This window comes from Zingiber officinale, chromosome 4A, assembly GCF_018446385.1.
Source record: "Zingiber officinale cultivar Zhangliang chromosome 4A, Zo_v1.1, whole genome shotgun sequence".
In the NCBI taxonomy this organism is placed as follows: Eukaryota; Viridiplantae; Streptophyta; class Magnoliopsida; order Zingiberales; family Zingiberaceae; genus Zingiber; species Zingiber officinale.
The window spans coordinates 112,675,263-112,689,028 of NC_055992.1; the positions used below are offsets into that span (position 1 = coordinate 112,675,263).

At 44.5% G+C, this 13,766-nt stretch overlaps 1 protein-coding gene across 1 annotated transcript; it reads right to left on the reverse strand.

The window, feature by feature from the left end:
- Positions 1 to 32: 32 nt before the first annotated feature.
- Positions 33 to 12,369, reverse strand: LOC121972633 (protein JASON-like). Its single transcript, XM_042524284.1, has 6 exons — positions 12,149 to 12,369; positions 11,682 to 12,054; positions 11,286 to 11,430; positions 508 to 797; positions 344 to 426; positions 33 to 99 (listed from the first exon to the last, which is right to left on the reverse strand). Exons 1-6 carry the CDS (start codon positions 12,367 to 12,369, stop codon positions 33 to 35), a joined length of 1,179 nt encoding a protein of 392 aa, XP_042380218.1.
- Between the last annotated feature and the right edge of the window lie 1,397 nt (positions 12,370 to 13,766).

The following is a 13,766-nucleotide window of genomic DNA, read 5'->3' on the forward strand; positions in this document are numbered from 1 at the left end:
TCGTAATTGCAGTCGAGTAACCAACATTACGTTTAAGATGCTGCTGTATCAGCTGACTCTTCATCCTCCATCTTCGGTGACTTACCATACTGGCAATTCCTGGAATTCAAGAACAAACTCAGTTTCAGAAAAGTACAGGGGAAGAAGAACACAAAAAGAATCGCATGTCAAAAGAACAAGAAGAAAAAGATTAGGCATGTGCATGGTTAATTTCATTGTAGTTGCAAATAGACCACATTCACAAAGCAGCTACAGAAGAAGAATTCTGCATGGGCAACTGAACTGGAAATTACATAACTAAATCATATTAAGGTAGAAACGCCACTTTGATACACCAATATACCTTTTAGGAAAGGAATTTTCATTGGAAAATGCTTTCTCTAGTCTCTCCTCAAATGGTGTCGCGTGCCAGCTAACTCTCTGGTCCTGCAGCGCAGAAAACTTTGAAGATAATCATGGAAAAATGGATTAAAACCATCAACGATTTGAGTTGTTAAGATAATTCACCTCTTCGAACTTGTTTGTGGAGTTTGGAATTCCATTGCCATCCCACTGTTTTGAAGATCTATATACAGGTGTCTTGTCTTTCCAGTGTGCTGCAACCAACCCAAGAATAGACCTGTCTGCATCAGAACTCTTTGTCGAGTATGAATTTTCCTTTGTCACATTAAGCACTCCATACTTTGCAATAGTAGGTTTCAACCACTGGGATACTGCTTGTTCTGGGTGCACCGGGACAACTGCAATCATGTCTCTACTAGTTGTTTTAAGCATTTCAAAACTGTTCAGAGTCTTCCCTGAAACATGTTTATTGGTGAAGATAACATCATGATCATGTTTTCTCTTATTTCTTGGAGACACAAAGCTGGGGGTGATAGTCAATTCCTCAGGCTCTGTTAGGAATGACTTCTGTTGTATTTCCTCACTAGAATCAGAAACATATGACTGCAGTGGTTCCAATGTCACGCCCCATAGGAGTCCCTGTCCGAGAAAATTTCGACAACATCTCCCCTGTACGGCGGACAATCAAAAATTTTCTACAAGCACTAAATACTCAGCCACAGGCGGCTGGAATCATAACAATAATAAAAATCAATCACCACGCAGTTTATATATATATTCAGCCTCTGGCTGACACAACCACGCAGTAATAATACTCTGACTCAAAAATCACCCTACTCAACTACACTCGTAAAGCTCAAAACCGACGAACTCACCTCTTCTGCCAACCAGGCAGGCATGTAGTAGAATAAAAACCAAATCCAAATCCATCGATATAATAAAATCTATATAATGTCCATAAACAAATAAATCCAGAACATAACGAGTTCAAACAGTCTAGAACAGAAAGAAACCAAAGAAAACCAAACATATCCTGGAGGTCTGCAGGACCAGCACTACGTGCAGTGAGGACTAGCGACTGGAACTCCCTCCTGACAGCATCAACCTGAAAATATCAACAATGGAGGCGGGGTGAGTCCAACACTCAGCAGGTACAGTTGATATGCAAAGTAAAGAAACAACACCTAGCACTAATCATGCGTACAGTCTCCTGATAAGATAGATAAGAATGCATCTGAAATAAACAGGAGAATACTGTACTAACCAGGTCCTGAGTATAAGGTCAAACATAGGTATCCAAACAATATGCAGCATATAAATGCAGCAAACACAAACACAAACAATAAATGCATCGTGCATATGATGCCAATGATGCGTCCTGGTCACCCCTGACGCCAGTCGATCATCTCATACAAAAGTGAGGCCGAGTGGGTAGGGCTGTGACAACCGTGCACTCTGTCGTCACTACTCCTGATGAGTGACCGAGTGGACGGGATGCTGTCGGAGTACACCTATCCTCCTACCCCAAATCATAGATGGGGGAGCGCAATGCTCTCAACTCCCGGTACTCAAAGACGGGGAGGAATCCCTGCCGGATAACACGTTGTGTCACACTACCCATGAGCGGACCAACGGTGCCTAACAGAGTCCCTGCTGCAACACACTCAGCCTGAATCGACCACTAACCCATGAGTGGTGGTGTGTGCAGATCCATGTAACTGGCGATGTGCTCAACAATAATGGAGCGGACTATCGCTCAGCATGCAATCATGCAAATGGTGCATGGCACTAACCACAAGAATATCCTGACCTAATCCACATATATATAAAAATGCATCAAAGGTCAACGAATCCAAAACAATCCAAAGGTATACAGAAGGTATAAAACCTAGGTCCTGAACATGGTCAAGCATGGCATATCACTACCCCTATAAGCATGTATAAACAGGTAAAATATACCTGAGATGCAAAACCAATCAATCAATCAAGCATGTAAGATTTGGGTAGTAATTAACCGAAACAGATAAGAAACACAATTAATGCAACATGTTAATTTAATTACTAAACATATCAAATGACATAAGTCAAAAGTACCCGCCTCCAATAGAAATGTCCAATTCTGACTCCGAGATACTCGTCTCGCGTCAAGATCCTGTATTACCAATTGCATATATTTTTATTTAGCTACATTCTCATAAATAGCTAAATAACTCTCTAACCCTAAATTAGGGCAAATCTCTGATCAACACATAAACCCAATTCATTCATACATCATGAATCAAAATTACTACACCTTACCTCAATCAACTATTGTAGATGTCGAAATAAAACCAGCTACTGGAAACAAGGATGAGTTGCTTGATCAAGAACACCACAAACAACAACCTTTCAGCCACTGCCCAACAACTCAATTGATCCAAGGTTGGATAAAAATTAAAGATTACAAATCCAAACAACAATCTAACCTTACCTCTTCCTCACAGCCCCTCTTTTGATGATCCTCTGCCAAGATCGTTGCTACTGGCAACCAGGTGAATCGCTGGACCAAAGCACACCACAAGCAAACCGGATCAAAAATAAAAATCCTTGCACCTACTAAATTTCCAACCAAACAAAACCTCACCGTGGACTTGATCAATGGCAAAGAGCACTAGGGCACAAGGTGGCCGTCGGCTCTAGGGCTCGGGTGCCGGCACAGAGGAGTCGGGATCAACGTACGCAGCGGGGAGGAGCGGCTGTCGCTGCGCTGTTTCGTGCGGGAAGGAAGAACTCGGCCGGCGGCAGCGTCGGGTACGCACGGCTAGGGCACTGGTGGCCGGTGCTAGGGCTGTGGAAGAGGGGGAAACGAACGGTGCTCGGCGTCAGCGCCGGTGGGCAGAGAGCAGGCGGTCAGGCGGCGCCGGGTGAGAGAAGAAGAGAAAAAAATGGCGCCGACGGCGGAGAAGAATCGGCGATTAGGGCAGTGGTGGCGACGGGGAAGAGAAGAGGTTTGCGGCTGTGAAGGCAAAAATCGCGAGCGAAGGGAAAGAATAGGGTTTCGGCAGAAAAAGAATTAATTAAAAAGAAAAAGAAAAGGAATTATAAAAGAAGAAATTCCTCTCTTAAACGGGTAACCTAAACAGGCTTTTCCGGGCCCTGTTCCGATCCCCGTTAACTCGTCCATACGAGCTCTGAAAAATTCTCGGAAAATTTCCAAAAATTCCGAAAAATTCCCTTATTAATATTCGCCTATTTTCGGTATTTTACATTCTCCCCCACTAATAAAAATTTGGTCCCCAAATTTCGTTATCTACCATCAGCAAGTACTAACAACAGATATAGAGTATAAATGCTGAACGGTAAATAAATCACATACCTCAAGTGAAAAGATGGGGATATCGAGCTCGGATCGTATCCTCGAGCTCCCAAGTAGCCTCCTCGTCCGAATGATGCTGTCATCCGACTTTAACCAGTCGGATAGTCTTGTTCCGCAACTGACGCTCTTTCCGGTCGAGAATTCGTACCGGAACCTCCTCATAAGTAATGTCAGGCTGAACTGGAACTGGAATATCTGCCAGCACATGCGTCGGGTCGGGCACGTATCTCCTCAGCATCGATACGTGGAATACATCGTGAACGCCTGACAAGGATGGTGGTAGTGCCAATCGGTAAGCTACAGCTCCGATCCTCTCCAAGATCTCGAAAGGACCAATGTACCGCGGAGCTAGCTTACCTCTGAGGCCAAATCTCTTCACCCCTTTCGTGGATGAAACTCGTAGAAATATATGGTCGCCAACAGAGAACTCTAGTGGTCTGCGTCTCCGATCAGCATAACTCTTCTAGCGATCCTGCGCCTCTGACATCCTCCGTCTGATAGTACGGACCAACTCTGCATCCTGCTGAACTCTATGAGGTCCCAACAACTGAGCCTCTCCAACCTCATCCCAAAGGACGGGTGTCCGACAAGGTCTACCATACAACGCCTCAAACGGTGTCATCTGGATAGCCGAATGGAAGTTGTTGTTGTAGGCAAACTCTACTAACGGCAGATGGTCCTCCCAACTGCCTCAGAAATCCATAACACATGACCTCAGCAGGTCCTCTAAAGTTTGAATGGTCCGCTCTGACTGTCCATCTGTCTGTGGATGGAAAGCTGTACTGAAACGGAGCTGTGTGCCCAAGGCCTGCTGCAGACTCTGCCAGAAACGAGACGTGAACCGTGGATCTCTATCCGAAATGATACTCAATGGAACACCATGTAGTCTGATAATCTCTCGGCAATACAGATCTGCCAATCGATCCAGGGAATCAGTCCTCCGAATCGCTAAGAAGTGCGCTGATTTGGTTAATCGATCAACGATTACCCAAATCGCGTCATGGCCTCGTCGTGTCCTCGGCAACCCTACCACAAAGTCCATGGTAATGTGATCCCACTTCCACTCAGGAATAGGAATCCTCTGAAGTAATCCTGCAGGTCTCTGGTGTTCAGCCTTCACCTGCTGACAAACAAGACATCTAGCTACGAAATCCGCGATGTCTTTCTTCATGCCGTTCCACCAGTAGGAACGCCTCAAGTCTCGATACATACGGGTCCCGCCTGGATGGATCGCAAATCGAGAACGGTGTGCCTCCTGAAGTAGCTCCTGTAAGACCGGATGAGACTGAGGTACGCATAATCTGCCTCGGAAGAATATAATACCCTCCTCGTCTCGTGTAAACTCGGTCTGCTGTCCGGAAGCTATCTGACTGCTAATAAACTGCAAATGCTGATCACTGGCCTGTGCCTCTCGGATCCTCGTCCTGATCGACGACTGAGCAACCATGGTAACCAGAATACCCTGCTCTGTCGGTCCCTGCTCCTCAAGATCTAACTCCGAGAAACTCTGAATCAAGTCCGTGACTGAAGTCCGGTGGCAAGCTAAAGTCCCTCTGGACTTCCTGCTGAGTGCATCTGCAACCACATTAGCTTTCCCCGGGTGGTAGCTAATGGTACAATCGTAGTCCTTCAGGAACTCCATCCATCTCCTCTGTCGGAGATTAAGCTCCTTCTGAGTGAAAATGTATTTGAGACTCTTATGATCAGTGAGAATCTTAAATGTGATACCGTATAAATGATGACGCCAAAGCTTCAGAGCAAAGATGATGGCAGCTAACTCCAAGTCATGAACTGGGTAGCTCTTCTCATGCTCCTTCAGCTGACGAGAAGCATAAGAGACTACTCTGCCGTGCTGCATCAGAACAGTGCCCAAACCCTGTAGAGACGCGTCGGTGTAAAGTACAAATCCATCTTCTCCAGAAGGTAAAACCAAAACTGGAGCCGACACTAATATCTGCTTCAGCTCCTGAAAGCTGGTCTCGCAATCCTCGGACCATATGAACCTCACGCCTTTCCGGGTAAGACGTGTCAGTGGCATAGCAATAAGCGAGAAGCCCTCGACAAAACGTCGGTAATATCCGGCCAATCCCAGAAAACTGCGGATCTCCTGAACTGACTTCGGCTGCTCCCAACCGGTGACAGCCTCGATCTTCTGAGGATCAACTGAAATACCTCTGCTAGAAACCACGTGTCCCAGAAAACCAACTGAGGATAGCCAGAATGCACACTTGCTGAACTTCGCGTACAGCTGATGTCGTCGAAGAATCTCCAAGACTGTGCGAAGATGCTGTGCATGCTCCTCCTCGGAACGAGAGTAGACCAATATGTCATCAATGAAAACGATAACAAACTGATCCAGATACTCCAGAAAGATGCGGTTCATCAAATCCATAAACACCGCTGGAGCATTGGTAAGCCCAAATGACATTACCAAAAACTCAAAATGACCGTATCTGGTACGGAAAGCTGTCTTCTGAATATCTGAGTCTCTGACTCTCAGCAGATGATATCCAGATCGCAGATCAATCTTAGAATACACTGATGTACCTCTGAGCTGATCAAACAAATCCTCAATCCGTGGTAATGGATATTTATTTCTGACGGTCACTGAATTCAGCTGCCTGTAGTCAATACATAACCTCATGGTGCCGTCTTTCTTCTTGACAAATAGAACTGGAGAACCCCATGGTGAAACACTAGGGCGAATGAATCCTCTGTCTAAAAGCTCCTGGAGTTGAACCTTCAGCTCGTTCAACTCTTTTAGTGCCATACGATACGGAGCTTTCGATGTCGGCGCGGTTCCCGGAATCAGCTCAATAGCGAACTCCACTGGCCTTCTAGGAGGCAAACCTGGCAGCTCCTCTGGAAATACATAACAGGAACGTCGGAGAGCTGCGAACTACTACTGTCCTCAGTACTGATCAACGACAATAGAAAACCATGACAGCCGTGAGATAACAGCTTCTGCGCCTGAATCGCCGAAATAATCGAGATGTCGTCGTCTCTAATGCCAGTGAAACTCCACGAGGGTTGGTTCGGAGGCCGAAAGGTGACCACCCTCGTCTGGCAATCAACGGTAGCATGATATACTGATAGCCAATCCATACCAAGAATGATATCAAACTCGACCATCTCCAATACTAGAAGATCTACCGTAAGTATCATGTTGCCAAAGTCTAACGGGCAACCTCTGATCTCCTGGATGACGTCTAAAGTATCACCAGACGGTAGGGAGACAGTCAATCGCCGCAACCTAACAGTAGGTAATCTACCAATCTCCCACATAAAAGTACGAGATATAAAAGAATGCGAGCTACCAGTATCAATCAAAATATCAGCAGTAAATGCATAAATGGAAATCGTACCGCGGAAAACGGATCCGTCGGCCCGCTGAGCATCCTCTCTGGTAATAGCATGAACACGACCAGTCTCTGGCGGAGGAGGAGGTGGTAATGCTGCCAGCGGCTGCTGCGGCTGGGCAGAAGCCTGCCAGATAAGACTGAGAGGATGGTGACTGATACTGTGCAGCTGGCTGTAACTGAGTCTGATACTGCCCCTGAGTCGGATAATAAGGTCCTGGAGCAAAACTCTGGGGTGCTACAGAAGCACTGGAGTACTCCTGTCCAAGCATGCCAAATGCTGCTGCGGAGGGAGCTGCTCCCTGCTGACGTTGTGAAGATTGGGCTTTCTGCCCTCCTCGATATGCCCCTGACTGACTAGACTGTCCCCTCTGACCTGACCCTCCGGAAGTCGTGTGCTGAGCCTTCAGCTGACAATCTCGGCTCTGGTGCCCTGGCAGTTTGCAATAAAAGCAAACTGACTGTCCCAGAGAGCAAGCTGGGGTGAGGTGATCTCTGGATCCACATCTGAAACAATGAGTATCACCGGAAGGTGGTTGCCGGTTCTGCTGAGAAAACCGGGAACGTCCTGAAGAAGACCGCCCTGATTTCTGAGGCCTACGAGACGCCCCAGAAGAACTCTGACCTGACTGTCTGCGACTACTCTGAGGCTGTCCTGTCGCCTGAGTCTGCTGGACCTGCCCTGATGTCTGACCCGTATGCTTTCTTTTCCTGTCCGGATATGCTGTCTGCCGAGCTAACTCTATCATCAAAGCTCGATTCAATGCATCAGAGTAAGATGAAATCCCTAATCCGGCAAGCTGTACATGCAGATAACCATCCAATCCCTGTATAAACTGCATCATGCGAGTTCTGTCCTCCGCAACTAACTCTGGACAAAACTGAGCCAACCGGAGGAATTCAGTATTATACTCGGTCACTGAGCGATTATTCTGCCTCAGACTCATAAAATCCTGTCGGCGAGTCATCTGATAGGACAGTGGAAAGAAACGGCTCTCAAAAGCCTCTCTGAACCTGGTCCATGTGACGTTGCGCTCACCAATAATAGAACGCTGAGTAACCCACCAGGCATTAGCTTCATCCCGTAAATGGTAAGCAGCCAGCTCTGCTTTCTCCCACTCGGAGCAAGCCATATAGAAGAAAGTCTGCTCCATAGTCTCTATCCATGACAGAGCCATACTCGGATCGAGATCCCCGCGGAAAAGAGTGAAACGAGTCTTCATCGACTCAGCCGTCTTGGAATCCTAGCTCGTCAATGACAATATCGATGAGTGGGCGATACTACTGGTGGTACTGGAATATACTGGAGGAGGAACTCCGGTCTTCTTGAATATACGGAGCATATGCCGTTGGGAAGTCAACAAAAGTGGTGGCGGTGGAGGTACAGGTAATGGTACCAGATATGGTGCAACTGCCATCAGAGGCATGGGGCACAGGTGTCGTGTAGGGTCCGTGGCGGTGGCCTTGAATACGCCAGGTCAAGCGGATGTCGGGTACACCAATGGTACTCCTGATGGTACGGGAGTGGATACCGTCGGTGTGGCCAAAGTAGGTATCTCTACAGGAGCTATCGGGATTTGAGAGCCCGATGCTCCCGCTGCATCCTGAGTCTGTCCCTGACTGACAGGCTCACTAACAGTGGGCATCTCTAGCATATTCAGAGATCCCGTGGTCCTCGCACGTGGTCGTCCAGCACCACGTCTCGCAGCAATACGAGTAGATCGTCTCATATCTGTTAAATTAAATTACAGATATCAATACCAATATAACCAACATAAAATAACAACATACCTATTTGCCGTCTGGAGATGTTTCGTCGCTGTCCAGTCCCCAATTTGACCTCAAAATTCCGAACGTACATATCGCCGGAAATCCAAATAAATCCGAAACGGAAATCCGAAACATAACCATATCGAAAATCCGATAATGCCCAGTTTGACTCGCAAATCTGGCTAACCAAAATATCCAGAATACCAACATCAGGTATTCGATAAATCTCCAGAACACCAAAAGCAGGTATCATAACCCGTATCTGATACCAAATAAATTGGTATCAGATAAATCCCGAAAATCCAAAATATGAAACAAAAGATCGTAAAACTTGGCTCTGATACCACTAAATTGTCACGCCCCAGAGGAGTCCCTGTCCGAGAAAATTTCGACAGCATCTCCCCTGTACGGCGGACAATCAAAAATTTTCTACAAGCACTAAATACTCAGCCACAGGCGGCTGGAATCATAACAATAATAAAAATCAATCACCACGCAGTTTATATATATATTCAGCCTCTGGCTGACACAACCACGCAGTAATAATACTCTGACTCAAAAATCACCCTACTCAACTACACTCGTAAAGCTCAAAACCGACGAACTCACCTCTTCTGCCAACCAGGCAGGCATGTAGTAGAATAAAAACCAAATCCAAATCCATCGATATAATAAAATCTATATCATGTCCATAAACAAATAAATCCAGAACATAACGAGTTCAAACAGTCTAGAACAGAAAGAAACCAAAGAAAACCAAACATATCTATCCTCGAGGTCTGCAGGGACTAGCAACTGGAACTCCCTCCTGACAGCATCAACCTGAAAATATCAACAATGGAGGCGGGGTGAGTCCAACACTCAGCAGGTACAATTGATATGCAAAGTAAAGAAACAACACCTAGCACTAATCATGCGTACAGTCTCCTGATAAGATAGATAAGAATGCATCTGAAATAAACAGGAGAATACTGTACTAACCAGGTCCTGAGTATAAAGTCAAACATAGGTATCCAAATAATATGCAGCATATAAATGCAGCAAACACAAACACAAACAATAAATGCATCGTGCATATGATGCCAATGATGCGTCCTGGTCACCCCTGACGATCATCTCATACAAAAGTGAGGCCGAGTGGGTAGGGCTGTGACAACCGTGCACTCTGTCGTCACTACTCCTGATGAGTGACCGAGTGGACGGGATGCTGTCGGAGTACACCTATCCTCCTACCCCAAATCATAGATGGGGGAGCGCAATGCTCTCAACTCCCGGTACTCAAAGACGGGGAGGAATCCCTGCCGGATAACACGTTGTGTCACACTACCCATGAGCGGACCAACGGTGCCTAACAGAGTCCCTGCTGCAACACACTCAGCCTGAATCGACCACTAACCCATGAGTGGTGGTGTGTGCAGATCCATGTAACTGGCGATGTGCTCAACAATAATGGAGCGGACTATCGCACAGCATGCAATCATGCAAATGGTGCATGGCACTAACCACAAGAATATCCTGACCTAATCCACATATATATAAAAATGCATCAAAGGTCAACGAATCCAAAACAATCCAAAGGTATACAGAAGGTATAAAACCTAGGTCCTGAACATGGTCAAGCATGGCATATCACTACCCCTATAAGCATGTATAAACAGGTAAAATATACCTGAGATGCAAAACCAATCAATCAATCAAGCATGTAAGATTTGGGTAGTGATTAACCGAAACAGATAAGAAACACAATTAATGCAACATGTTAATTTAATTACTAAGCATATCAAATGACATAAGTCAAAAGTACCCGCCTCCAATAGAAATGTCCAATTCTGACTCCGAGATACTCGTCTCGCGTCAAGATCCTGTATTACCAATTGCATATATTTTTATTTAGCTACATTCTCATAAATAGCTAAATAACTCTCTAACCCTAAATTAGGGCAAATCTCTGATCAACACATAAACCCAATTCATTCATACATCATGAATCAAAATTACTACACCTTACCTCAATCAACTATTGTAGATGTCGAAATAAAACCAGCTACTGGAAACAAGGATGAGTTGCTTGATCAAGAACACCACAAACAACAACCTTTCAGCCACTGCCCAACAACTCAATTGATCCAAGGTTGGATAAAAATTAAAGATTACAAATCCAAACAACAATCTAACCTTACCTCTTCCTCACAGCCCCTCTTTTGATGATCCTCTGCCAAGATCGTTGCTACTGGCAACCAGGTGAATCGCTGGACCAAAGCACACCACAAGCAAACCGGATCAAAAATAAAAATCCTTGCACCTACTAAATTTCCAACCAAACAAAACCTCACCGTGGACTTGATCAATGGCAAAGAGCACTAGGGCACAAGGTGGCCGTCGGCTCTAGGGCTCGGGTGCCGGCACAGAGGAGTCGGGATCAACGTACGCAGCGGGGAGGAGAAGAGGGGGAAACGAACGGTGCTCGGCGTCAGCGCCGGTGGGCAGAGAGCAGGCGGTCAGGCGGCGCCGGGTGAGAGAAGAAGAGAAAAAAATGGCGCCGACGGCGGAGAAGAATCGGCGGTTAGGGCAGTGGTGGCGACGGGGAAGAGAAGAGGTTTGCGGCTGTGAAGGCAAAAATCGCGAGCGAAGGGAAAGAATAGGGTTTCGGCAGAAAAAGAATTAATTAAAAAGAAAAAGAAAAGGAATTATAAAAGAAGAAATTCCTCTCTTAAACGGGTAACCTAAACAGGCTTTTCCGGGCCCTGTTCCGATCCCCGTTAACTCGTCCATATAAGCTCTAAAAAATTCTCGGAAAATTTCCAAAAATTCCGGAAAATTCCCTTATTAATATTCGCCTATTTTCGGTATTTTACATCCAATGAATATGAATTAAACAATTTCCATCTGAGAGTTTCCACAGGATTCGTAAGTGGATAGGCATACTGAATCTCAATCCTAGGACCTTTGCCAGCTGCAAGGTTGCATATATTGGTTGGATAAACAGTAGCTGGTGTCTCCATTTCATTAGTCACTTTGAGTGGAGTCTGAGAAGGTGAATCTACAGAAGCTTGTAGATGAATATGAGCTTCATGTGGATGCAGAGAGATATCAGGGTTGTGCAATGTAGATTTCAGTTCAATGAATGATTCGATTTGTATACCTTCATAGTCCTGCGACTTGCTCAGACTAACTGAAGGAGAAGAGGATTCACAATTCTGCATTATTTGTTGACTTCCAGCTGTACTACTACAATAAGAATCAATCAAGATAACTAATTTACATCTACAGGAAATTTCAGTAAATAGAAGAAACAGAACTGATTGTCTTAGGTCAAAAGAACTGTTCGTCTTTTTCATCCCACACAATTTCCAAATCAGAAGTATCAGGAATCTTTGAGGTAAAATAGCAATTAGATACATTGCCACTGACAGGAGCTTCAGTTGTTGTTGTTCCTGATGTTTTGCTAAGCTCTGCAGGAGTTTGCAGTATGGCACCACAATTCTTTAGCAATTCAGCCTGTTTAATTATCAAAGTTTTAGACTTAATAGTATTCAGAAGCATTTGCACTAAATACGACCACAAACGGAAGACTATACAGCATTTTGGTTCTTAAATGAATAGTCAAATTAAAAGAATTCTATGTCTATTTTTTACACCATCTTGACTAGATAATTTGCTGTAGTTGAAATCAGTGATTCCATTGAAAGAAAGATCAAGAAACCCAAACACGTACCTGAAATCTATTTCACTTCATGCATTACTGAGAAAATGAAGCATCTACTCACAAAAAAATGACACGTTTCTCTAGCAATACATTAATTGTAAACTACTTGAGAAAAAAAAAATGCAAAGTAGAAAACCAAAATAAAGAATGCTGATGCATTAATTATAGGCAACTCCCAAACTCTTTTTTATCCTAGCCAGTGATCAGCATTATTTCAGTGAAGCTTACATTAATCATTCAAATTGAAAAATTTAAACATTTAAGTAAGAAACTAAGAAAGTCCTAGGTAATTTGTCAAAACTCATGATCTGCATCTTTTTGAGAAATGAAATACAAAACTTTTCAAGGGTCTACGTAGCTCATATAAATAAGTGTAACAAGAATTACAGTTCATGTGATTGATTACGTTGTTCATTTGGCAAACCTAACTCACCCACTAGGTGTTTATTGGGAGGAATCTCAGAAAAAGGACTTATCAACTTCTCGAATATAATACACCGGTAATGTCTGAGTGTGCATATCTATAGGGATATCTTGTGTACCTATATAGATATCATTTTGTTAAAAGAAACCAAAATTTCTCCATTGATTCGATTCTATTCATGTCTCTATGATTCAGGTATTGGATCGGAAATCAACAGGGAAAAAACAAAATAATCAAGATAGAGACAACAAAAATGTAAATTGTCAACATGCCTCATACTTCAGTTCCCTGAATAAGCTGTCCTGAGCGGCGTTATCCTTTGAACTTGGAGTCTGAGTTTGGTAACGTTAGAGGAAAGTTCATGATCTTCAAGGAAAATTAAGTAAAAAATAAAACATAAATGGAGGTGGAAGGAAAAACACATTGATCATTCCGATGGCTATAATCTGATGAGTCTACAGAAGTCCAACCAACAAAAGCAATCGAGTAAACGCCAAAACAAACACATGAATCGGCAACTAACCCTCGTCTAATTAGAAAAAGGATCCCAGCTGCCTTTTCGTGATGGAGGAATCCTGATCGGTCTGCCAAATCCACGCATATCTTGTGAGTTGATAGGCGAAAACTACAGTACAAGACAAGGAAGATCGCGTTAAATCTAAGTCACACGGCCATACCATCCTCGCTGAATGAATCGAATTGGAAGCCGGATATTTCTTCCCTCGCACATCGCCACCTTCAGGACGAAAACACCTGAACAGCCACCTCATCCCCGCCGGAATCTTCTTCCGGCGGAACCCTAAATTTTTA